Raw genomic sequence first — 22,961 nt, forward strand, 5'->3', positions numbered from 1 at the left:
TTTCTGGCTTTGTCTGTTGTTTTTAACATTGTCCTTTGAAGCTGAGTGCTGACTTTTAATCGTTCCTCTTTTGCTCCAGAACCAACCACCTCAGTTTTTTCTTCATTTAATTTAAGAAAATTCTGGCACATCCAGTCGTTAATTTGTTCAATGCACTTAGTTGTTGTATTGGACTATAGTCCCCTGGCGATAAGGTTATATAAATTTGTGTGTCATCTGCATAACTATGGTAACTTATTTTATTGTTTTCCATAATTTGAGCCAGTGGAAGCATGTACAGAAGAGGCCCCAGAACTGAGCCTTGGGGAACTCCGCACGTCATATTTGTATGCTCAGATGTATAATTACCTATAGACACAAAGTAGTCCCTGTTCTTTAAATAAGACTCAAACCACTTTAGTACTGAGCCAGAAATGCCAACCCAGTTTTTCAATCGGTCTAGTAATCTGTCATGGTCAACCGTATCAAATGCAGCACTGAGATCAAGTAATACTAAGACTGAAATGTTGCCACTATCTGTGTTTAAGTGGATGTCATTAGAGACTTTAACAAGAGCTGTCTCAGTGCTGTGCTGTGGTCGAAAACCCGACTGGAAGGCATCAAAACTGTTGTTTAGTGACAAGAGAAGGTTCAGTTGTTGAGAAACCGTTTTTTCAATGATTTTTCTTTAAAATGGAAAGTTTGATATCGGCCTATAGTTGCTCATTAGTGACCTGTCTAGATTGTTCTTTTTTAAGAGTGGCTTAATGACTGCAGTTTCAGGGCCTGTGGGAAGATACCTGAGAGAAGAGACGTGTTTACAATCTGTAGAAGATCTGTAGCCAAACAATTTGAAACATTTTTGAAAAGGCCCGTTGGTAGAATATCAAGGCAGCAGGAGGAGGTTTTCAGATGTTGTATAATAGTCCAGCCTTTACTTCAGAGACAAACATGCGTCACTTTGTAACACACGTTATAATGCTCGCCTAGCTGCTAGTGTGGCACGCCCTCATACTCTGCTTCTGACTGGCTAGTAGTCCTTACCTAGGTACTGAGCATGTGCGACTCCCGACAAAGATGGAACAGAAGTGAGATGTCTCACTCTGTAGATAAAACAGAGAGCTCAACACAGGGTGAAAAGAGGAGCTGCAGCAATGTGCAGTACAACAAAAATATGGTGTTTTTTGAAAATTAAACCATGTAAACCTATTCTGATATAACCTCTAAATACAATTACGAACCTGAAAATGAGCATAATATGAGCACTTTCAAATCAACATGTGTCTGTAATGTTATTAAAAATTGACCTGTAATTGCAGATGTACAGCTTCACGTCCTTTGCAATGCAACTGAACGAGCTGCGTAAAGAAATGGAGGGAGCCATCCCTCAGACTGACTGCAGGCTGAGGCCAGACATACGGGCCATGGAGAACGGTGACATCGGTAATAATTGTTGGTAACAAGTTGTAACTGAAAATTCAAAAAAAAAAGAATACTCTAGAGGCAATCTAAAACTCTACAATGTTATTATTCCAATAGACCTCGCCAGTGAGGAGAAGAAAAGGCTCGAGGAAAAGCAAAGAGCTGCTCGTAAAAACCGCTCCAAATCTGATGAAGAGTGGAAGACGAGGTGAGTTTTTTTTTTTTTTTTATGACATCTCAAACTGTTCTCCTCTCTTAGCTCAACAGGCTAATGTGTGCAGTTAGTTTTCATAGTGACATAAACGTCATTGCAGTATTTGTTACTGAATGGCCCGACCAGACATTAGACAATGGCCTTCGTCAGTGTGCATAAAATGGCCACAATTGATATTTAACATTAATAAAGATTGAATATTGTCAATTCAGATTACCCTCTGTTCAATCTGCTAAACTGAAGTGTCATTTATATCAATTTCGTTAACTTTATATGCAGTTTTTTGTCTTTAATAGAATAGTTTGAATTTTCGGGAAATACATTTATCCACTTTGTTGCCGAGAGTTAGATGAGAAGATGGATACCACTCTCCAGGGGTGTAAATATAGATGCATGTAGAGAGAGTGGACTCTCCAATAATGTGTTCTGGGCGGGGAACTGGCCCTTGCGAGTGAGGCAAACCCATCTCCGTCGTGGTTTTCTTTTTTTTTTCCATATATATATATATATATATATATATATAGTCAGTAGCAATCTATAACAAAATTATATGCTTATTCTACATCAGGGGTCTTCAACGTTTTTTAAACCAAAGAGCCCTTAACTGAAAGAGGGACCCCCTACTACATATAAAATTAGGTTGCATATTTAACTGGGTCTACAATAATGTGTAGGGCAGCCTAAAGCCTTTATACATAACTTTTTAGTGCATAGAATACTAAGCTATTAAAATAATAATTGCTGGCATGATTTTATTAATGATATTTTAATATTAAACATACATGTGGCGCTGTGAATCCTTAGGGTGAACTGTATCTGTGGATGGCTGAGTGACTACCTTACCTATAGGACAGTAAGCTGATCATCAATGTTTTTCCACAAATAGGCCAATTTATATTTGCTACTAATATGTTATGTCATGTTAAGACATTTTAAATTTAGAAAAAACTTTCAAAAAATGTATAATTTGGTGGCCCCACTGCAGTAACTCTGAGGAACCCTCCCCCACAGGGGTCCCGGACCCCCTGTTGAATATCTCTGTTCTGCATAAACTATATTAAAAAAAAAAGATTCAATTAAATGAATTATTTCTTTTTTTATTTATTATGCATTTTTGTCATATACAGCTATGCAGTGATGATTGCTGGGTAAAATGTATGTTGATGTGAAGTCCTTATTTGATCATGTGACGAGACGAAACGATACGAAATACGGTAGCTAGTTTAGGCGTAACATTTATTATTATTATTTTTGCATAAGATAATGAATTATTTTGCTTGGTGCTTGTGAATTGTAAAGGTAGACTACGGGGAGTATAATGTTACAGCAGCATGTTTAGGCCCTGTTGTTGACCAACCACAGGGCCACAGTGGTGTAGCCTAAGCAACTTATTTACCTCATATTTACCATACACATATAGGGAGTAGTATCAATCTTCTCATGTAATACTCGGCAAGAAAACAAATAAGTGCATTTCCCAAAATGTCAAACTTTAACCCTTGTGTTGTCCTCGGGTCGAATTGGGCCCGTTTTCAAAGTTTTTTTATATCAGGGTTTCTTTCAACCAAATTGCCTAAAAAATAACATGGATGCATGGATGTACGTTGTATTCATCCCATCCTCTGATCTTAACTATTTGTAAAAATAACACATAATTTCAGTTTTTTTTTAACTGAAAAATTAGGTATAATGTCATATGAATTAGGTTTATTGAACAGGAATATAAAAAGCATTGAAATAAGTGACAAAAACGTTTAGCGTCAAAAGCATCGAAAAAAATTTAACTTTGACCCAGTAGGACAACAAGTTCATGATCAACGGGAAGACAACACAAGGGTTAATAAAGTGTAATTTACATTGACTTTATATGCAGTTTTACTTCTGGCTAAATATAAAACATAATTATTGCCACAATTCTATCATCTTTGATTCATACTTTGAAATGCTGAAGCTACATCTCAATTTTCCCTTTGACTGACTTGTTTCTCTGTTGCATCCTTGCTTTGATGTTAAGGAGCGCTGCCCTGGGCCCAAGGTTAGAGATGCTCGCTGTTTGATGTGCCTGAAATGTGTAATGTGATCTCGCAGTCTCAGTGTTTCCAAACACTTCTTATTCTCTTAAATTGAAATCTGATATTTATAACTGCGTATTGCTTTCTGTTAAGATATGAGAGAGAATAACTGATAATAGAATCACAGTTTGGAGACAATATGATTCATCTTCTCTGCCTTCCACCAGCATAGCAGCTTCCTGGAAATACTCACACATGAGTCCTCTCCCCCTAATCATTTCTCTCCTTGATTTCATGCAGCTAAGAAAAAAAACAATACAAAAGTAATATTAGCCTAAAGCAAACAGCCAAAACTGCCAATTCCCATGCAAATTACCCATAACCTTGTGATGAAGCATGCCTGACCTTCCTTACCCGCTTTCCCTGATTTGTTTGAGTTATGATTTTAACTAAACTTAAACTGAATGCTGATGTGTCTCCGCTGTATTTTCAGGTGGTTTCAGCAGGGGCAAAACCCTCACACCAGCACCCAGGACTGGCTCTTTTGTAGTGGATACTGGGACAGGAAATACAGCCAGCTGCCAGACATTTACTAATGGACATTTTCCTGCACAGAGAAATGAGCACCATACAGTGTCCTTTGTACGGAGCAGCATTACCTTTTTTTTCTTTTAAATGAAATCCCTACATTAACTACAATATGCAAATAGCGTATTTAAACTGTGTGGCCTTAATCTACATTATGATGGTAAAATTGAGAATATACAAATGTCAATAATCAATATTTAAAAGGTAGGAAATGTAAAGTTGTTTGACAATGCTTAGAAATGTTGCATTTGTATTCACATTGAGACCGGTTTGTTTCTGTTGATAATAGACTTTTAGCACGCACAGCGGAGAGGTGCTGATGCACAGGGCTTCATGGTTTTAGTGTCCATCTGTCTCCTTTTAAATGTTCATAATAGTGTTTTGACTCTAAATGTTTATCTGTATATATACTTTACACAAATTCAACGATCAGTGACCTCATCAAGTCGTTCACATTCCCTCTTGACTCCATACTTACAAAATCACTAGCAGTCAGTACATATTAGGGTTGATATGGATGTTGTTCCTCTTGATGTATTTTGCCTTGTAAAAAAAAAAGAAGTGAGTTTTGTCTTGTCCACTGAATTCTGTGTCTGCTGAACTCCAAACACACAAGAATTGACTTCTGTGAAGAGGTTTATTACTATGTTTGTGTATCATACAACCTGGGGGTTATAAAGTGACATGGTGTAGAAACTGGTGGATTTTCAGGAGTTTTGCCTCCATATAGAGCATCGAAAGTGTTTTATTGGAAACTGAAATATACAAAGTAAAACACTCCAACGTATTCATGTATGTTTTACTATTTACTGTATGTGAAGTATGCTTGGGATGCAAGACTAAGTCTGAAAATATAGTGTAATCTGAATTAATAGTCTCTGTAACAAAGGCCTGGAACGAGTGGGCCCTTTTTTATTAAAAGATATGGACTTGGCAGTGGAGTTAGCAGAGCTCTCATAAACGACATATAAAAATATCCTGATGCAACATTGGTACTTTGTATGTTTTTGCCTTTGTCTTATAGCACATAAGAGATTACCCTTTATGTGTGTACCATGGTCAGGGGTGTCGGGACAGGTGGGATAAAGGGGACTGAATACCCAGTGCCCTAATGTGCGGAGGGCCCAAAAATATGCTAGAATGAATAGCTGTGGATGCAGGGAGGGGCCCATAGATAATGCAGGGCCCAGAACTTTGTGCTACACCCCTGACCATGGTACATAGCAAATAACATCAAATGTTTTATGTTTTCATGGGCAGTTAGAAGCAATGTGTGAAGAAGTTGTGCTCTGATCAGGGGATAACCAGGGGTAAAGGTGTTAAAATGTTAATATTTTCAGTGGCCAGTGTATGTGCTAATGGAGGTGTGATTTGCAAGTGAATGAGTGGAACTGAAATTAAATATCTTACACAGCCATCCATTATAAAAGAAAACGAGAAGTGTTGAAAATAGAAATGGATGGCCAGGAATAATGTGAAATAATAAGACACCCATATTGTTTGCCTTTATTTCGAATTAATGCAATTTTACTTTGCTTTAAGCGTAACTTATGCATAAGTAGCTTTCTCAGCACAATTCTTAAATAAGTCACTAGATGGCGCATCTATGGTAGGAACACCCTGGGGCGGATACTACAAATGCTAAGTGCAAGCTGCTAATTTTGTAGCTAACTAAAAGTGGCAGGGGGTTAATATTCCTCCAAAAGAGATGCCTCAGCATAAGACTTAAGTGTGTGTTGATTCACTTGCAATAACCTGTCAAGATAGCAGTCAAATAGTTTTGCTGTTACATGATAAAAGCAGGTTTAGTCACAGCTAACATGCTAAGCTGGCACCTGTTGTCAGTAAGTAATGGTAAGGACAGCAAAGGGGACGCTAACAAGGCAAGTTAAAGGGGGTAGATGTCTTTGTGAACTAATGTGCGCATACTAACATGATAATGCTAATTTTTTGATATATTTTATACTCCTATAGCAGCATTCATGTTGCTGAATATAAAACAGCAAATGGTGTACTCGTGAGCACTCAGTGTAGTAATGAGTGTATATTTACTGTTATTTTATTAATTTATAACTTTGTTTTTCAGGCTGAATACCAGGCAATTTCATTGAACAGAGACTAATGAGACTGCATCTTCTGCTGTTCTTCACACGTTTGGTAAGTGAAAGTGAGAGCTCTTTCAGCTGACACACAATGCTACTTAATAGTGGCCACCATAGAGGGTTTTAACGACGCGCGTCATCAGACCCGATGTCGCCATGTTGGAGGTACTCCGCATCACAACAAAGCACAGGCACTGAAGTAGATCCCGAACGGCGTCAAGGAAAATGGTTAATTATTGCCGTGTTTTAGGTTGTACCAATAGGTCAGACCGAGAAATCGACTTCCAGAAGTGATTAAAAACGAGGGAGAGGAATGCCAGAAGTTATGAGAGGAAAGGAGGCGCTTGTGGTTGGCAAAGCTCAACCAGGATCTACGAGGGAAAAATCTGTCTTGTTCGGTCTTAAAAAACAAAAAAAAACAACTATTGAGAGTCACTTGGCTACACCTTGAGTATCACAATGATATCATACAGTTAAGGTTAGGTTGATTAAAGACGTTATTGCATTACTTACTTTGGCCTTCACATTGGTTGTTGATGACTTGGTACTGCGTCTCCCTCACCCATCCACAGACCATCTGGTTATAAGCCTCCAAACTTTTGTAGGATTTAAGGTCTTCCGCTGTGTATGGGCTCGGTGAGAAAACCAGGTAGTTGACTATATCGGGATATGCAACTGAAGGAAGAATCACCGGGTCGCCATGGATCCAAGATGAGGGAGCCAACTTGTAGGGATCTGCACTGCCAGTAAACTGTAATTTCTCAAAAAATTGCGCCTTTTTTGTGTGGTCCAAGTCCTTCCATGCCTTTGCATCTTGGATGCGTTTTGATGAGCTTTTCTGTTGTTTAGACATAAAGTATCCAAAGTGCACAATACTCCACTACTCCATTCAGTTGTTTACACCGAGTGCCTCCAATATGGCCGCGCATCCAGGTTACCGCCCAGAACGTGACGTCGGTGAAAACCCTCTATTGTAGCTGCCTGTATATGTGTTTCATTCATCGCCCATTTAGTCCTGTTCAGGGTTACACAAGGCTGCAGCCTATCATAGCAGGCCTTGCATTAGGAGGCACACATCCCAGGCAGGTCATGGGTACATTACAGCTGACACATAATAAAGCCAGAGGTAGCACATAGAGAGAGCAGGACTAACTGAACACATTACATTAGGGCAAGCACTCCATCTCATGGTCACAAGTAGAATAGCAGATTGGCTTTTATGCCAGTTAAATGAGTTTCAAGAATGCCATGTTGTAAAGCTGCTGACACTGTAAATGTGTGTGCTGGTTTATTTTTTGTGTGTTTTTGCAGTGAAGTGAACTGCAGCTGTCTAATATTGGGCTTATAAAACATAGTTAACTGGTGGTCAAAAGCAAAATTATGTTTTTATTTTGTGTGGTAATTCTAAGGAAAAGCTGGCCTGCATTATATATACAGTATATAGCTTTTAAACATCTAGAACTTGTGGAAGCTCTTCAGAGATGTCAGTTACTGCTTGAACCCGAATGTTTCCAGTATTCCCTTATATTCCCCTTTAAAGGAGAAATCTGGCGCAAAATGAACCTAGGGGTTAATAACACGTGTGTACCGAGTCGACCGTTCTCTGGGATATGTTTTCATGCTAATCGAATGTGACCAGTTTTAGCGCAAACCGCTAATTAGCTTATAAAGCTAGTCGTCGGGGCACTGGTAAAGTTATTAACATGTGTTATTAACCCCTAGGTTCATTTTGCGCCGGATTTGTCCTTTAAGTAGTTTTAAAGTACATAAAACATTTTCCCAAATTTTAACAACATATGTGAAATCGTTAAATTTGATATTTGTTTCTCTCACTGCTTTTTATATTTTGTGAAATTAAAATCCAATCCATGCTATTTTGTATAGCTGCCCATTGCAATTAATAGATTCTTATTCTTCATGTCTAACCCTAACCCATAAGACCGCTTTACAAGATTCTCATTTTTAAGTCATCTTTAATCATTAAAAAGCCAACTGAAGACGTTGTTTTCAACCAACTCATTAAGTTAACATTAGCTTAATTAGCTGGCTACAGTTGGTTAAATGTACTGGCAAGAGATGTCATTTCAGCTGACACGTTAAACGGTCGCCGGCTAGAAATGAGAAGCCTGCGTTTGTCTTCCTGTGACTGAATTCAGGACCTTTGGTTCTAAATTTATTTTGACTAAGGCCAAATAGATGTATTTATTAGTAGGATAACCCCTTGAGATGAATCATCTCATTTTCAAGGGGGTCCTTAAAACAATTAAACAGTAAATACAAAACACAAAATACATTCACAAATACATATATCACTCCCAACAACAACTGATCCCCCTTCCCCATATACATACAATTAAAAACACAGTAAATTTGCATACATCCCAAATATGATGCTATTTTAGTAGATGCACAAACAGGAGCCAACTCATAAAATAAATAAATAAATCAACAAAAATCATAATATGTCAAGTTAGAAACAAGGCTTAGTTACTTTGAGTGGTAAATCTGACCTGTAATTATATACTGCACATGTGCTGTGCGAAAATGGAAAGCTTGACAGGTGTAGCAACAGTAGCTTAATTAATTTCTGTGGGTTTTTAACTAAGCCTGTCTGCATAATATGACTTTGTAATGATGCCAAAGGGTCTGTGCGGTTAAATAAGTTGGTGTGTCACCCATTAATGACACGGCCTTAGTCTGCAGGGCAACTATTAATGCTGACAGGGTCAACCACCCTGGATCCTGTCTCAAATGCAACCGGTCTTCCATTAAGCTTCACGTTTCGTAAGCAGCCCACAAATGGCGAGGGCACGGGGGCTCGGTTCTGCTTTCTTGTCCCTGAATGGAGAAGAAGAGAAGCAGAAAGAGAACTTTTCACCATCAGTACTTTGCTTTAATGTGTTTGTTTAACTATTCATCTGTTAAGTAAGTATATTTAGTTGTCTTTGATATACTTTAATGCAATTGTATACATGTGTATACATACAGTATATATGTGTGTGCCTACATATACATACTGTACATACACTTCTTTTTTTATCATGTTTTGTATGTTCGACATAGATACAAAACAGAATAAATACAGTGATAAAAAGCTGATATTTCGAAAGATATTCTGCGACATGTTTGGTGGATTTACCTCCTATGTAAAGTGTATCCAGTGTTGTTGATGTGGAGGTGAAGGGGACGGCTTTCTGCTGAGAAATGGAGTCCACCACTAGTTTGATAACGTCACGTTGTTCGGACACTGGAGGACAAAAGCACTAGAATCCAAAATCTATAGCTACTCATGTATCATCACGTCTGTATGAAGTGTCAGCACGAGAAGTCGTACCTGTAACCTGGTGAAACTTTCCATCACAGAGGCTTTCACGAGGAGTCACTGAGACACTGACAGCCCTGTTACCATCATTCATTCTGACACCCACCTGGTAAAAGATTACAGCCACTAAACATGTTTTGGTCATTTAATGCTGAATTTCTTACTGCCTGATCAGCTGTCATAGTTCATTCTTATAATGATTCACCTTGTTTTCCATTAGAAAGACATTAAGGCTGGCCTTGTGACTTTGCACATGGAAGAGAAGACCTGTCAGGTATTGAGGACGCAGCTCGAAGGCCAACACAAACTCAGAGCCAATGGTGAAGTAATTCTCTAAAACAGAAATAATCCTTATTAGACTTAATGTCTGTTTGTTGCAACTTGCACTCATACTGCACACTGACAACAGGGAAATACATCAGGATTCATGCAATTTGTCAAACCCAAGACGATGTGACCGCCGCCAAAGTATGTCCCGATCTCTGCGAGCCCATCCAAGCAGGGTAAAGTTTTGTAGCTTGCCTCAAGGTCCACCATAACGACCTCATTCATTTTGAACTCCCGTATACAACCAATAACACTGTTCATGGGAATGTTGTGTCCCTGAGGGAGGACAGGAAGAGAAAAGAGAAGAGGCTCAATATGTAAACAAATGAGGGAAAATATGGCCGTTAAAAGAAACCGTCAAACACTGACTGAGGTGTGATACAGACTTTTGTGGTTTTGCTTTTTGGATCACCTCCCAGATACGCAGGGTTGTGCAGGTCTAAAGATGATCCCTCGTTGTTTGGCAGATGTCCATCAGTCACACGGAACCCGTCAACCAGCAGATGAAAAGTGCTCTTCTCCACACTGAACTCAACCTGTTACACAGGAGAAGTGACTCAACACAAGTCATTCGCCTAAAGACCAAACAGATTTTAGGTTGCTGTCACTGTGATCCTTAGCAACCGTAACTAAGCAAGAAGGCCTGTCTAGCATTAGACTTCTTCACATGTTGAAGCTAATTGCATTGGCCTTTTATCAGAGCGATAATAATTTAAAGAGTTTGGAAGGTGATGTGTTTTTTTAGCCTTTACAAAACTTATTTCCAAAGTCAAAGGGCATGTTATTAGCTGACCACATTATTTTGTGGGGTTACAGGTTACATTAGAAAAACAACCTGGTCAGAAATGGAACTTCTGCCCTGTAGGAGCCAAACTTGCGCTAGATATGGTTCCCTAAATCTTCCCAGAATGTTTCCTGAATGTCCACAAAGTAATGTCCCCCTACCCTTTAAAGACGTACAATGTGCAATTTCTGAAATTGTGTTTTCCAAACTCATAATTTTCATGTATCTAGCCATCATTTGCATCTTTTGGATCATTTTGCAGTTTTTGTTTCAAATCAAGTAATGTGGAAACACTGAAAACTTATCTGGAGACAGTTTTCAAATAACTGATGGAGTTTAAGCACTAGCGTTACCTCATCCTAGCTAGCTATAGCTGATATAATCTACATAATCTACGAGAGACAGGCTTCATTTCAGGCGACAAATCCACAGTCATCGACTAGAAATAAAAAGCTGCGTTTGTTTGCTTGTGTGTGTAATTGTAGATCCCAAATTACTACGTATTTCGAGTGGTAAATTTTCCACCATTATCATTGTAAGCTACATATGTGCCATGCGAGAACGGAAAGTTTGACAGGCGTAGCCAACCCGCGTAGCAACAGTAACTAGGAGGTCGGAGTTTAGCAAATGGTCAATTACTCTGTGCCAGTTCCCGTCGTTGCTCTTCTGCTTGTGCTGGATGATTCTGTTTTGCCCGAGTGACATCTTGATCTTGCCATTGGCCATGTACAGAGCCAGCAGGGGGATGACTCCTCTCCCGGCTACATGGAGGATCAGCCCTTTGGACGTCTTGGTCTTTACGTCAAGGGAGAAGTGAGGCCTGAGACACAAGAATAGTACAGTGAAGTCCCTTAAGCAGGATTTATGCTTCTGCGGAGGCTCGACACAGAGCTTTCACCGTAGCCTATGTAAGTGGCCTGAAAGGTCATACTTGTGCGTTGATCTCTTTAAGTTTTAAGAGAATAGCAGGGCCGGCATGTGTGTGTGTGTGTGTGTGTGTGTGTGTGTGTGTGTGTGTGTGTGTGTGTGTGTGTGTGGGGGGGGAGTGTTTGGTAGAGGGAGTGAGAGAGTGACAGTGATTAGCTTCGAAGCGAGTACCGACTCATAGTGAGAGAAACAAAGTGTCTCCCCTGTGCTTTCTGACCACGCAAGGAAATGTGTATTAGGAAAAGTTAACCCTTTCCTTGATTTCATGTTTTTTATGGAGAAGGAGAACCAGGAAATGAGTTTGGGGAAATGCAATGCTACCCACCCATTACCGAGCAGCAGAGATGGCAAAAGTACTCACTTTCCGTACTCAAGTAGAAGTACAGATACTTGTGTTAAAAAATACTCTGGTAAAAGTAGAAGTACTGATTTAACTTTTTTACTTAAGTAAAAGTAACAAAGTACAGGCTTGGAAATGTACTTAAAGTATAAAAGTAAAAGTAGCCTTGTGAATGACAGCTACCTGGACCACACAACTGTTACTAGACTGCAAGCTGAGAAACTTCAGTGGACATGGAAAAAAGGCTCTTTATATGCCATTGGCTACATTTTAAATGGATGTCTGCCAATAGGCCTAAAACATCACATATATGATTATTGTGACAGAGACTGGGACTCCAGGTTAATAAGATTCTGACTGAGTAGCAAGATATGAATTCAATTGTGATTCTGTGAGAATTCACAGATCCAGTTTCTCTTTTTTAATCTTCCCTTTAACATTTAAAGGAATCTACATGTATGTGTGTGTGCTCAAATATGGCTTCTGGAAAGAACATACAGGATAAACTATGAATTACTAAACAGACATTAATTAAGAAGAGAAAAAAATGAGAATTTAATTAAGAAGTTCCCCCATACTTTTAGAGCACATTCGCCAGGAGTCATTCTTGATGCCTACTATCTCAAACATCTCTCTCAGATAAGGCCAAGGATGATTGGGAATGTCTTGCTGCTTGTCTGCCGAATGTCTGGGATCTCTGTTTTCTTCATTTTCAATCATGTCACATCCATACTACTATGTGCTAACGTTACCACCATCAAGCCACAATGATTTTCCTCCGATGCCGCGAATGAATGCCGCCGAATCTGTGGAGTCGTCTTGTAGTGGTGCGTCAAGTGCAGCATATATTCCCATCCAATTAGATGAAATTCGGTATTGATGACGCAAAAAATAATAACGGTAACGCCAGTGAAATTATTTGAAACTAAAGTAACGAGCCAATTTTCTAAAATGTAAGGAGTAGAATGTACCGATATTCTTGTTAAAATGTAATGAGTAAAAGTAAAAAGTCGCCACAAAAATAAATAGTAAGGTAAAGTAAAAATATCTGAAAAATACAGTAACAAAGTATTTGTACTTCGTTACTTCCCATCTCTGCCGAGCAGACAATCACAGTTGTTGTGCTCTGCGTTGCCGCAAGGTGTAGTTACATTTTTTGAGAGGTGCACGTCAGGCTACGGCGTAAGCTCCGACGTAGGGTCCGTATCTACACGTACCTATATATATATACCTACGTATGTACCTACGTATCTACGTATGTACCTACTAAGGCATGGATACCCAGCCCGGGTTAGGACAGATATTTAGAAATGAGGGTCGGGTTCGGGTCGGGCTCGGTCACATCAGCGCGATATTGCATTTGTTGTAAAATGGTGCTGCGGCTCCTTTCAGAGAGCTCAGTGCGTGTGTAAAGTGGGCAGAAGAAAGATAGAGAAAGAGGAAGCAGACGTGTAGATGCGACCGGAGCAGAGTTGGTGGAATAAGTTTAAGTTTTGTACACAGTGTGTGCGAGATGAACCCCAGACTGAAAGCCAAGTTCATTCATCGTCTCATCGTTTAACCTCAACGTTATTCATTTTATAACTTCGGCCCAGGAGGTAACGAGTCTCCCCTGGTTTACTGACCACGGCTGGAAACGAAGCAAGTAGGAAAGGTTAACACATTGAACATTTTAAATTAAACAGCTTATAAACGTGCGCTTGTTGCCCCGTGTGCGCTGATGCGCTCATCTGTTGACATTTCCGAATGCCTTCCTACAGTTGCTTAATAAAAGCTTTACACGCAAACAAACGTACATGTGTCATTAGTATGAGAAAAAAATGAGATTTTAACTGTGTCGGGCTCGGGTCGGGCTCGGGCTCGGACTCGGACAGAAAAATTCGGCCCGATCCGGACTCTAGTACCTACGTATTTACCTACATATGTACCTACGTATCTACGTATGTATCTAGGTATGTACCTACCTACATATGTACCTACGTATGTACCTACGTATTTACCTACATATGTACCTATGTATCTACGTATGTAGGCTACCTAGGTATGTACCTACATATGTACCTACATATCTACGTATGTACCTACTTATGTACATACGTATGTACGTACGTATTTAACACAGAAGCATACATTGGCTTTCATACGGTTCATATGAATGACTAAATAGATGGATGGATGGCTGAATTAACATTTTATTTATGTTTTTTTATTATATACCATACACAAAAGGATATCAAACCCAAACCATAATGTTTCTGGAAAACACTGTTATAATTTCCACATCTTCAGGAAAGAAAAGGTTTTTTTTATTGTATATAACTACAATTACCTGTGATTGAGGTCCTGTTGTGGCAGGGTGTAACTGAGCCAGCTGTGCTCCCCAGAGAGCTGCCATTCACCCCGGTGTGCTCGCTGGGGTTTACACTGGCTGCCTGCCGGAGCCTGAATCTGACACACCACAGAGAAATGACCTGTGTCACCATCTATATAATTATTATTAATTATAACAGCAGTGGGTGAATTATAATGGTGCTGTAGAAATAATGGCTTGTTGTGCTCACAGGTTTGTGTTTCTTGGGCTTTTTCAACACGGGTGCTGGTAGCAGCTCGGTATGTGGTGGCGGATGGAGACTGCACAGGCCAAGGACTACGTCTACCGTTTGTGAAAATGAGCTTAGATCGGCAGGTATAAAGCTCTGCTCAGGCCTAAATAAACATAAAGTCATGTAATTATAGGAGAAAGGGAAACATATAATCTGTATTAGAACAGCTGTGGCATTATAAATAACCATTTCTAATGTTTCCAAACCTCCTTGTGTAGAGGTTAGCGATGCAGCCTTTAAATTTCCCTCCTTGCAAATGTTGATCCACTGGCCTGCTATGGGGAGATTGTCCCTGAATCACTTTTACATTATCGATGCTGAGCTCCAGCCTGAGAAAATCAAGACAGGTTCAGAAAAGGTTCCATTAAAATTCTAATTGAGTTAAAGGTACAGAAATAAGACAAATCTTACCCTGTTGGCCTGCATACTGCAGACAAGTAGTGCCAGCTTCCATCATTGTACCTTTTATCCGACTTCAAGGTATAATTATCACTATTAAATACTACGTAGCCATCAGCCAGGGACAGCTGCAGGTCATGGACAGAGATGGAGCCCTGCAGGAGATTGGAGAATCTCAATAGAGTCATTATGAGCATTAGCTTTTGTTTCTCGTTTAAAGTAGGATGTGAGCCATGCAGGGTTTACCTGAGAGCTGCTCCTGAGAAGAGCACCATGTCCGTCTGTGCCCCTGAAGCCCAGAGAGACTCTGACTGGCTGTTCGCCCCAGACAGACGGGGAATCAACAGACAGAGCTGAATACAACGTAGCTGAACGAACACCCTGCACAAGCCACAAACAAGTATTGGAAGAAATATTCAGATCCTTTAGTTAAGTAAAAGTACTCATACCACACTGTAGAAATACTCTATTACAAAGTAAAAGTCCAGCATTGAAAATGTTACTTAAGTCAAAGTATGTAAGTATCATCAGGAAAATGTACTTAAAGTATTAAAAGTAACAGTACTCAATGGAGAAAAATCTCTATATATTGTTGGGTAGTTTAATTTATAATAAAACATCGTATTTCATAACCTACATGTGTTTTGTGTGCAAACATCTTAATTTAGGGACCGTTCGGTATTTATGGAATGGACCACCGGAGGAAAATAGGGGAGGGTCATGTCTTTTTATTTTTTGTTGTGGGGAGGGTCATCCAACAATTTTTAGTATGGGCGGGGGGGTCACCCAACTTTTTTATTCATGAAAAGAGCAAAATTTCAAAGTGGCTTGTTTGGTGCATATTTATCCATGTAGCTCTCAGTCTCGGCCCCCTAGCAGATGGGTCTGACCGCATACGAGGAGTTTGCTGGGGGGGCAGCTGCCCCCCTGGTGGCTCAAACGGGTAATTGCATTGTTTAAAAAATGAGTGGAATAATTACGAACAGATATTTTATAAATATCTTAAATAACACAAAATAACTAAATGGTGGTAGGTAATACATCTGATTTCATATACTGCTTTAGTAAAAAAAAAATATTACCTGGCTGACGATGGGAGCAGCAGGACGCAAAAAACGAAAGTTACTGTTGCACTATGTCTGGACATCTTGCCGTGCCAACCTTGCAATAAAGGTTTCCTAAATGCCATGTATATAAATGTGATGTCAGCGCACTAATTGATTGCGGGTTTTGTGTAGATTTGGACTTTTATACGTTTATTCCACTTTGTTTAAACAGCGAAGTGGAGAGGCCTCGTTCACCTGTTTGGAGCTGGCTGGGGAATGTGACGCTCATATCGGCCTTGCTGGATACACCGTATCATTTACCTTTTTGTGGATCTACTGATCGCTGTGGATTACTTTTTTTCCGTGTCGTTGGATTACGGCAAAATACGGATCTTTTTTCTTAACGTGTCTTAACGTCTTATGGTGAGTTTGGAGAGGCATCTCAACAGACTGTAGGTCGAACACTGATTGTTCACCGTTACATTTTAGTTGAATTTAAGCGTCTGTCTATTGCGTTCCAAAACAGCCGTGCCGCGATTGGATTTTATAAGGGCGAATTGTTAAATTGTTACAGTGTAACTTAAAATCTGCTTTAAAAATAAACATATGTGTTTTGGAATATAATGTTCAGCTTCGGCACCTTTACCTATGTGCTAAAATATACAACGACGAAGCCTAGTGACAAGTCCATAGCAACCAGTGTTGAATTGGTTATATCCCAGTGTCCTTTGCTGAATGGTCTCAATGTTTTATCGTTTTATTTCATGTGAATACTAGTTTACTAGAGGAGTAACTTAGTATTTGAAGTAATGCAGTAATGCATGAAGTGTGCATTTAGTTTCCATGCTTATTGTGTTTCCACAATGTTAGTGAGTAAATCTACTGAAATGGCACACACACACACACAGTTGTGTAACAAAAATTAATTAATATCAAACAGTTACGCACTAAAGCTTTAAGTACAGTACTTGAGAAAATGTACTTAGTATTCATTCCACCACTGCCAGAAACACACCCGTATCAGATTCTATTCTCAGTGTTCAGTCCTATGCATGAAGCTTAGAGCAGCCATGAATCTGGGTCATCTCTTTTCGGCAGTTTACCAGCAGTGAGACCGGACATCCATCGCTGACGCCAATCGTCCTGTTGTACTTTACGATCTCAGCGTCTGCTGTCAGGTGATCCATGCATCCTCTCAGCGGTGGAGCTGTGATGTCATGTCTGAGATTCAAAGGCGATAATAGACAGAAAACCGTACAAAAGACTAATCAAATGTACAGTAGGGCTGGGTCAAAATAAATCGATTCTCCAAGTAAAATCAATCTTTGGTTGAGTGATCTAATATCGATTAATAAAATCCTGAAATCTATTTTTTATATATGCCTTGTCACTGTGGATGTGGTGAATTGACCCCCACATTAACCTGGTGCATTATGAAAAATAGTTGAGGGTTGATTCTTGCTTGTACAATTTACAGCATAAGTTCTCTGAGAATGTCTTTTATATACAAGCAAAATTGGTATTGTGACTGGAATTTCCCCTAACTTAATTGATATTAATGCAGAAATGTAATCAAATCGGGACCTTGTGTTTTGGAATCGAAACGATTCTGGAAATCATTGGCGATACCCAGCCCTAATCTAATGAGCTAAATAGTGAATGTTGCATGCATCTGTTTTCTTACCTCTGTCTGAGCTGTGACGGTAGACCCCCGATGTAATAACTCATGAAGTTTGTTCGATTGTGATCTGTGGAGACCTGCTGTGGTCCGTAGTGCACAATAAACCTGTCTGCAATAGTAATTGCAAAGTGTTTGTCCTGAAACAGGACACATTGTTTTTTAGTGATACAGTTCAAGAATGGATTAAGAAAGCTTGCGCTGCTTGATGTTCATTATGTAAAGTATTTTAGATCATCTTACAAACAGAGACACTTTTTCAGCACTCTGAACTCTGAGCTCCCGGCCTGCTTGCTGTCCTTGAAGCACCAGGAAGCCTCTCTCCACAAACACACAGAAAAAAGACTCCTGTAGTAGCAGATAAAACACAAAATGATGCCATATGTTTAGTACCACGTGTATCCAGTTCAATGTTCCCATCCACTGTATTCTACTGATATTTCATTTTCATTTTGTAGAGCATAAAGCTGCTATCAGTAAGAGTTGGACTGGTGCTTCTGCAAATCTGTTGAACTCAGTTAGAAACATCATACTTCATTTCCGATGTAGAATAGCAAGGCGTTTGTCTCTCGGCTGTTTGTGTGAAATTTGAACAGTCTTTTCTTTCTCTTGTCCGGCTCCTTTATGAATGCCATGCGGTAACCTGTTCCCTCATAATAATCAGACACCTCTGACTGGGGAATCCTAAACAAATAATAGGGATTCTTTATCGTTATTTGACCATTTTTACAAACTTCTGTAAACAGTGTAACTTTTTTTATGCTTACTTCACAATAGGCTGCTTTGCATCCATATTGACTGCGTGCTTGTAGTTGAACAGACAAACAGGATTGTCATTTATGTAGGAAAGTTTCATCGCTCCTTTGTACTTGGGGTAATGCAGCTCCACTGGAGGCTACAAGAATAAAAAGAAGACGGACTGAAAATGTTTTCAGCTACTTTACAACAATTATCTATTAGATCTTTGACTTGGATCTGTGACTTTATAGTTTGTATCACTTATTTATGGAAGGCCATTTCGGCAAAAAAAAAAAAAAAAATACATGAAAAGGTAGACATGATAAAAAAAAACAATAATAATGGTAAGTAACAATTAAAATGAAAATTATGACTTTCTAAGTTAAAATTGAGATACTAAGTCATACAAGTCATACATTTGACTCACTAAGTTATGTGAAACTAAGTAAAAAATTCTAAATTATGACTTACTAAGTCAAAATAGTTAGATACTTTGCCAAAAGTATGAGATAGTAAGTCAAAATTATGATGTGTCAATCAAAAATTTGTATCTGAGACTTTGGGTGCCAATTCCAATCAATAAAAGCCTTGTCTGATAGAAGTCTTTTTTCTGTTTCTATCAGTGTGAAAATTAAATACAATACCATAAAGTCCTCAGGATAGCCGCCCACGTAGAAAACAAGACTGTCTGGATCCAGTTTGTGGATGCCAGTCGTCGTGTTTGGAAGGTTACGTTTAGGAGTGAGGCTGACTGGCTTCTGTGATGTGAAGTTCTGTGTGATGTTAACTTCAGAATCTTGGTAAACTCTGCAGGAAATGTTGACACAGACATAATCTGTTGATTAAACTTGGTGGAGGAGCTTTCACTTTCTCAACTCCTGTCATGTGCATGAAGTACCTGTGGAAGACAACCCTGTCAAAGTCTGAGGAGTTCACATTGGTGGTTGTTTTTATTTGGCTGGTTTCCACCTCATGGACAACTCCACCCAGCTTGTAGACACAAATCAACACATTGTTTCTGATAGCCATCCCAATGTAGTCTCCAGAGGCCTGAAAATGAAAGAAGAGCATGACAAATGAAAATAATAAATTCAATTCAATTCAATTTTATTTATAGTATCAAATAATAACAGGAGTTATCTCAAGACACTTTACAGATAGAGTAGGTCTAGACCACACTCTATAATATACAAAGACCCAACAATTCTAGTAATTAGCAAGCATTTAGTGCAACAGTGGCGAGGAAAAACTTCGGACAGACCCAGGCTCTTGGTAGGTGGTGTCTGACGGTGCCGGTTGGGGGTGTGATGAACAGTGGCAATAATAGTTACAATAAAGATAATGGAACAGTGACTAGAAATAGTAGTTGTAGTAGTTCATGGCATAGCAGGGCACTGCAGGGCGTTACAGGGTGTAGCAGGGCACAGCAGAGCATAGCAGGGCGTCGCAGGGCGTCGCAGGACGTAGCAGGTGTCTGCCCCCCCGAACCCAGACTGGAAGCTGGTTCCACAGGAGAGGAGCCTGGTAGCTGAAGGCTCTGGCTCCCATTCTACTTTTAGAGACTCTAGGAACCACAAGTAACTCTGCATCCTGGGAGCGTAGTGCTCTAGTGGGACAATAAGGTACTATGAGCTCTTCAAGATATGATGGTGCTTGACCATTTAGAGCTTTGTAGGTCAGAAGAAGGATTTTAAATTCAATCCTGGATTTTACAGGAAGCCAATGCAGAGAAGCTAATACAGGAGAAATATGATCTCTTTTCTTAGTTCTTGTCAGAACACGCGCTGCAGCATTCTGGATCAGCTGGAGAGTCTTAAGGGTTTTATTTGAGCATCCTGATAATAAGGAATTACAATAGTCCAGCCTGGAAGTAACAAATGCATGGACTAGTTTTTTAGCATCGTGTTGAGACAGGATGTTCCTAATTTTGGCAATGTTACGAAGGTGAAAAAAGGCTGTTCTTGAGGTTTGTTTTAGATGGGTGTTAAAGGATATATCCTGATCAAAAATAACTCCTAGATTTCTGACAGTAGTGCTGGAGGCCAGGGCAATACCATCCAGAGTAGCTATATCTTTAGATAATGAAGTTTGGAGGTGTTTAGGGCCCAGCACAATCACTTCAGTTTTGTCTGAGTTTAACATCAGAAAATTGTAGGTCATCCATGATTTTATATATTTGATGCATGAGTTCAGTTAACTGACTGGTTTCATCTGGCTTAAATGAAAAAATGTTCTGTCACTAAAACTCACTTTCTGCTAATAGTACTTGACAGGTATGTCAGCTGTAAGCTAAAATTGGCAGATGTCTGTATTTCAGGAAGCAGACACACTCACGTTCTTGTTGCCCAGGTAGAAAACGAAGACGCTGGAATCTGTGTGTTTGTTCTGGCGTCGCATTCGTCTGAAGTCAGCCTTGGAGGGATTGTTTTGATGGCGATTGAGAAGCATATCGACGGCTGTAAACGATTTTATGTCTTCAGGGTTTCTCGGAGGACGAAGCTCAACGTGACCTTTTCCGTTGAAAGTGGTGGCAACTGGGAGCTGTGAGAAGAGCAGTTGAGGTTGAAATTATTGGTGTAAATATGGATTCACAAAAAAGATGATTTATTGTGTTTAATTTTTTTGGCCGCCTTAGAGCAGAAACAAGCTGTGAACCCAAGACTGACATATTATAGGTTGATATGCCAAACATGTTAGCAAACAGTTGCTTTACTTACACATCTACCAGATACGGAGCGACATTATCATTCATTTGCCTGGTTTGTGTCCAACTGATTAACGTAGATTCACTATTATATTGTTATACAGTGTCCTTTTAGCTTATTTTTGGTCTCCACCAGCTCCTGAGGAACAGATCTGTCTCTTTACTGCTTCACTGCTAAATGCTGCACTACACTCAGCAGCTAATTGCTAAGTTTGCTATTTGGTGCTGGGAAGAGTGTAAAGTAGGGTTTAGAGCTTTTTTCGCCTGCTGCGACTGAAAATGACACCATGAGAGCTGTGAGAGTGAACCAAAACATTACAGTTGCAGGTCAGAAAACCAAAACAAAGGGCCGAAAGACACTTTTAGGCTACTTAGAGCTGAGAGGAACGACTACGAGGTACACCTTTCACAATATAAATAAAATATTGTTTATAGCAGCATTAAATCAAAGCTGACAGGCAAGAAACAACAAGTTGAAAGGCACACTTTACCCTATTAACAAAGTTTCTTGTCTCCTCTATCACATCCTTGATTCTCCTGATGCTTTTTGTCATGTTGGCAGTAGGAGGCATCTTCCCACTGAGAGCCTCAACTTGTGTGATTTTGTCCTTCAACACAGGAAGGGCTGTGTTCAAGTTCTTCACTGAAAAGAAACAGAAGACACACGTAACAACATGATTATATTCCAGCTGCCAGAAGACAATACATTTAAAAAAACAAAAGTCTAAAAACAGAGACTACGTGTAATACTTTAAGAAGGTGGCTGATGTCTGCCATTAAATACTCACATGCCTGGTCTGCATCAACCAACATATCATCTATATTTACACTGACATTGGTCAGAGTTATTCTTTCCAATTTCTGACTGATATTTCTCAGTCTCTCTGTTATATTACTGATTGTGGAGTTAGAGGCAGCTGCAGTTGTTTTCGCGGACTCTATCAGAACGTCTGTGTCATCTGAAATCAAATAAAAACACTATGATCTACTGTGACGCAGGTACAGTGTGTAATCTTTTCTTGCCAAGTGATCCACCAACCTCTTCTGATCTTTTTGAGGTTGTCACTAACGGTTGGGATGCCCATTCTCAGTGATTCTCCTTTTTCCTTCTGCGTATTCATGCGGCCTTTGACGGTGTTCACTTTAGCCAACAGCACTGTTCAAAGGAAATCAAAAGCGTTTCACCTTTGTGAATTAAAAGTTAACAGAATATATTTGACTTGTTATAAATTATGCTGTTTTCACACTTTTGAAGTCACTCTGAGTCTCGTTGGCTTCTGTACGTAAACGAGTTGAATTATTTTTGAGTCCTGCGGCCCTGTTGACCAGGCCTCCCTCCTTCACATCCTAATGAATATAATCAGAATCATATTAGTAGTAAGTTTGGATGAATATTTATATTATTAACATTCAGGTTACACTACTAATAGCGTCTGAGTTACCTTTAAGGCTTCATCCGCAGCCTCTCTGGACTGATTTGCTGCCAACTCTGCCTTTTCTACGGCATTTAGGATGCTGTTATACACACCTGTACCCAGCTCACTGAGCAGCTCAGTACTGTTGGTAGCATTATGAAACACTCTGCAATAACATACAGCGTGGTGCTTTAATGTCAACACACACACAGTTGTCTTCAGTGTTCATCTAAGTCAGAATTCTTCAACAAGGGGTCCTCAGTGTTAGTGCAGGGGGGGCGCAAAATTATAAAAATATGTCTTAAAATATCTGAAAATATAAATGAATATGAATACAATATTTTGATAGCAAAGATAAATT

The 22,961-nt window shown here is 39.5% G+C and overlaps 2 protein-coding genes across 10 annotated transcripts in view; one reads left to right on the forward strand and one right to left on the reverse strand.

Annotated features, from left to right (window-relative positions):
* osbpl1a (oxysterol binding protein-like 1A) overlaps positions 1-5,191 on the forward strand; it is a 34,030-nt gene extending 28,839 nt beyond the window's left edge. For 8 of the 9 annotated variants that reach the window (XM_036007148.1, XM_036007142.1, XM_036007146.1 and 5 more), the window contains 4 exons: positions 1,299-1,422; positions 1,519-1,609; positions 3,630-3,650; positions 4,121-5,191. In XM_036007148.1, coding sequence (XP_035863041.1) covers positions 1,299-1,422; positions 1,519-1,609; positions 3,630-3,650; positions 4,121-4,223 — 339 coding nt within the window. In that variant the 3' untranslated portion in view covers positions 4,224-5,191. The remainder of the gene's footprint in view (positions 1-1,298; positions 1,423-1,518; positions 1,610-3,629; positions 3,651-4,120) is intronic. The other variant, XM_036007147.1, reaches the window with a different exon arrangement.
* Positions 5,192-8,801: 3,610 nt separating this feature from the next.
* Positions 8,802-22,854, reverse strand: lama3 (laminin, alpha 3). Its single transcript, XM_031311993.2, has 25 exons — positions 22,628-22,854; positions 22,433-22,532; positions 22,225-22,341; positions 21,974-22,144; positions 21,677-21,828; positions 20,816-21,022; positions 19,380-19,531; positions 19,126-19,288; positions 18,511-18,638; positions 18,277-18,427; positions 17,987-18,091; positions 17,750-17,883; positions 17,169-17,286; positions 15,266-15,400; positions 15,032-15,174; positions 14,827-14,949; positions 14,579-14,723; positions 14,347-14,465; positions 11,390-11,570; positions 10,353-10,502; positions 10,083-10,242; positions 9,845-9,972; positions 9,652-9,745; positions 9,457-9,564; positions 8,802-9,155 (listed from the first exon to the last, which is right to left on the reverse strand). Coding segments are annotated over exons 2-25 (3,231 nt in total). The 5' UTR covers positions 22,434-22,532; positions 22,628-22,854; the 3' UTR covers positions 8,802-9,009.
* Between the last annotated feature and the right edge of the window lie 107 nt (positions 22,855-22,961).

Source organism: Sander lucioperca, chromosome 11, assembly GCF_008315115.2.
Source record: "Sander lucioperca isolate FBNREF2018 chromosome 11, SLUC_FBN_1.2, whole genome shotgun sequence".
Classification (NCBI taxonomy): Eukaryota; Metazoa; Chordata; class Actinopteri; order Perciformes; family Percidae; genus Sander; species Sander lucioperca.

Bases quoted from the DNA above. Each gene is read 5' to 3' on its own strand.
- lama3 (XM_031311993.2), bottom strand. The intron at 19,289-19,379 runs GTACTTCATGCA...CATTTCCTGCAG, and splicing joins GACAGGGTTGTCTTCCACAG to AGTTTACCAAGATTCTGAAG. The intron at 15,175-15,265 runs GTAAACCCTGCA...AATCTCCTGCAG, and splicing joins TTCTCAGGAGCAGCTCTCAG to GGCTCCATCTCTGTCCATGA.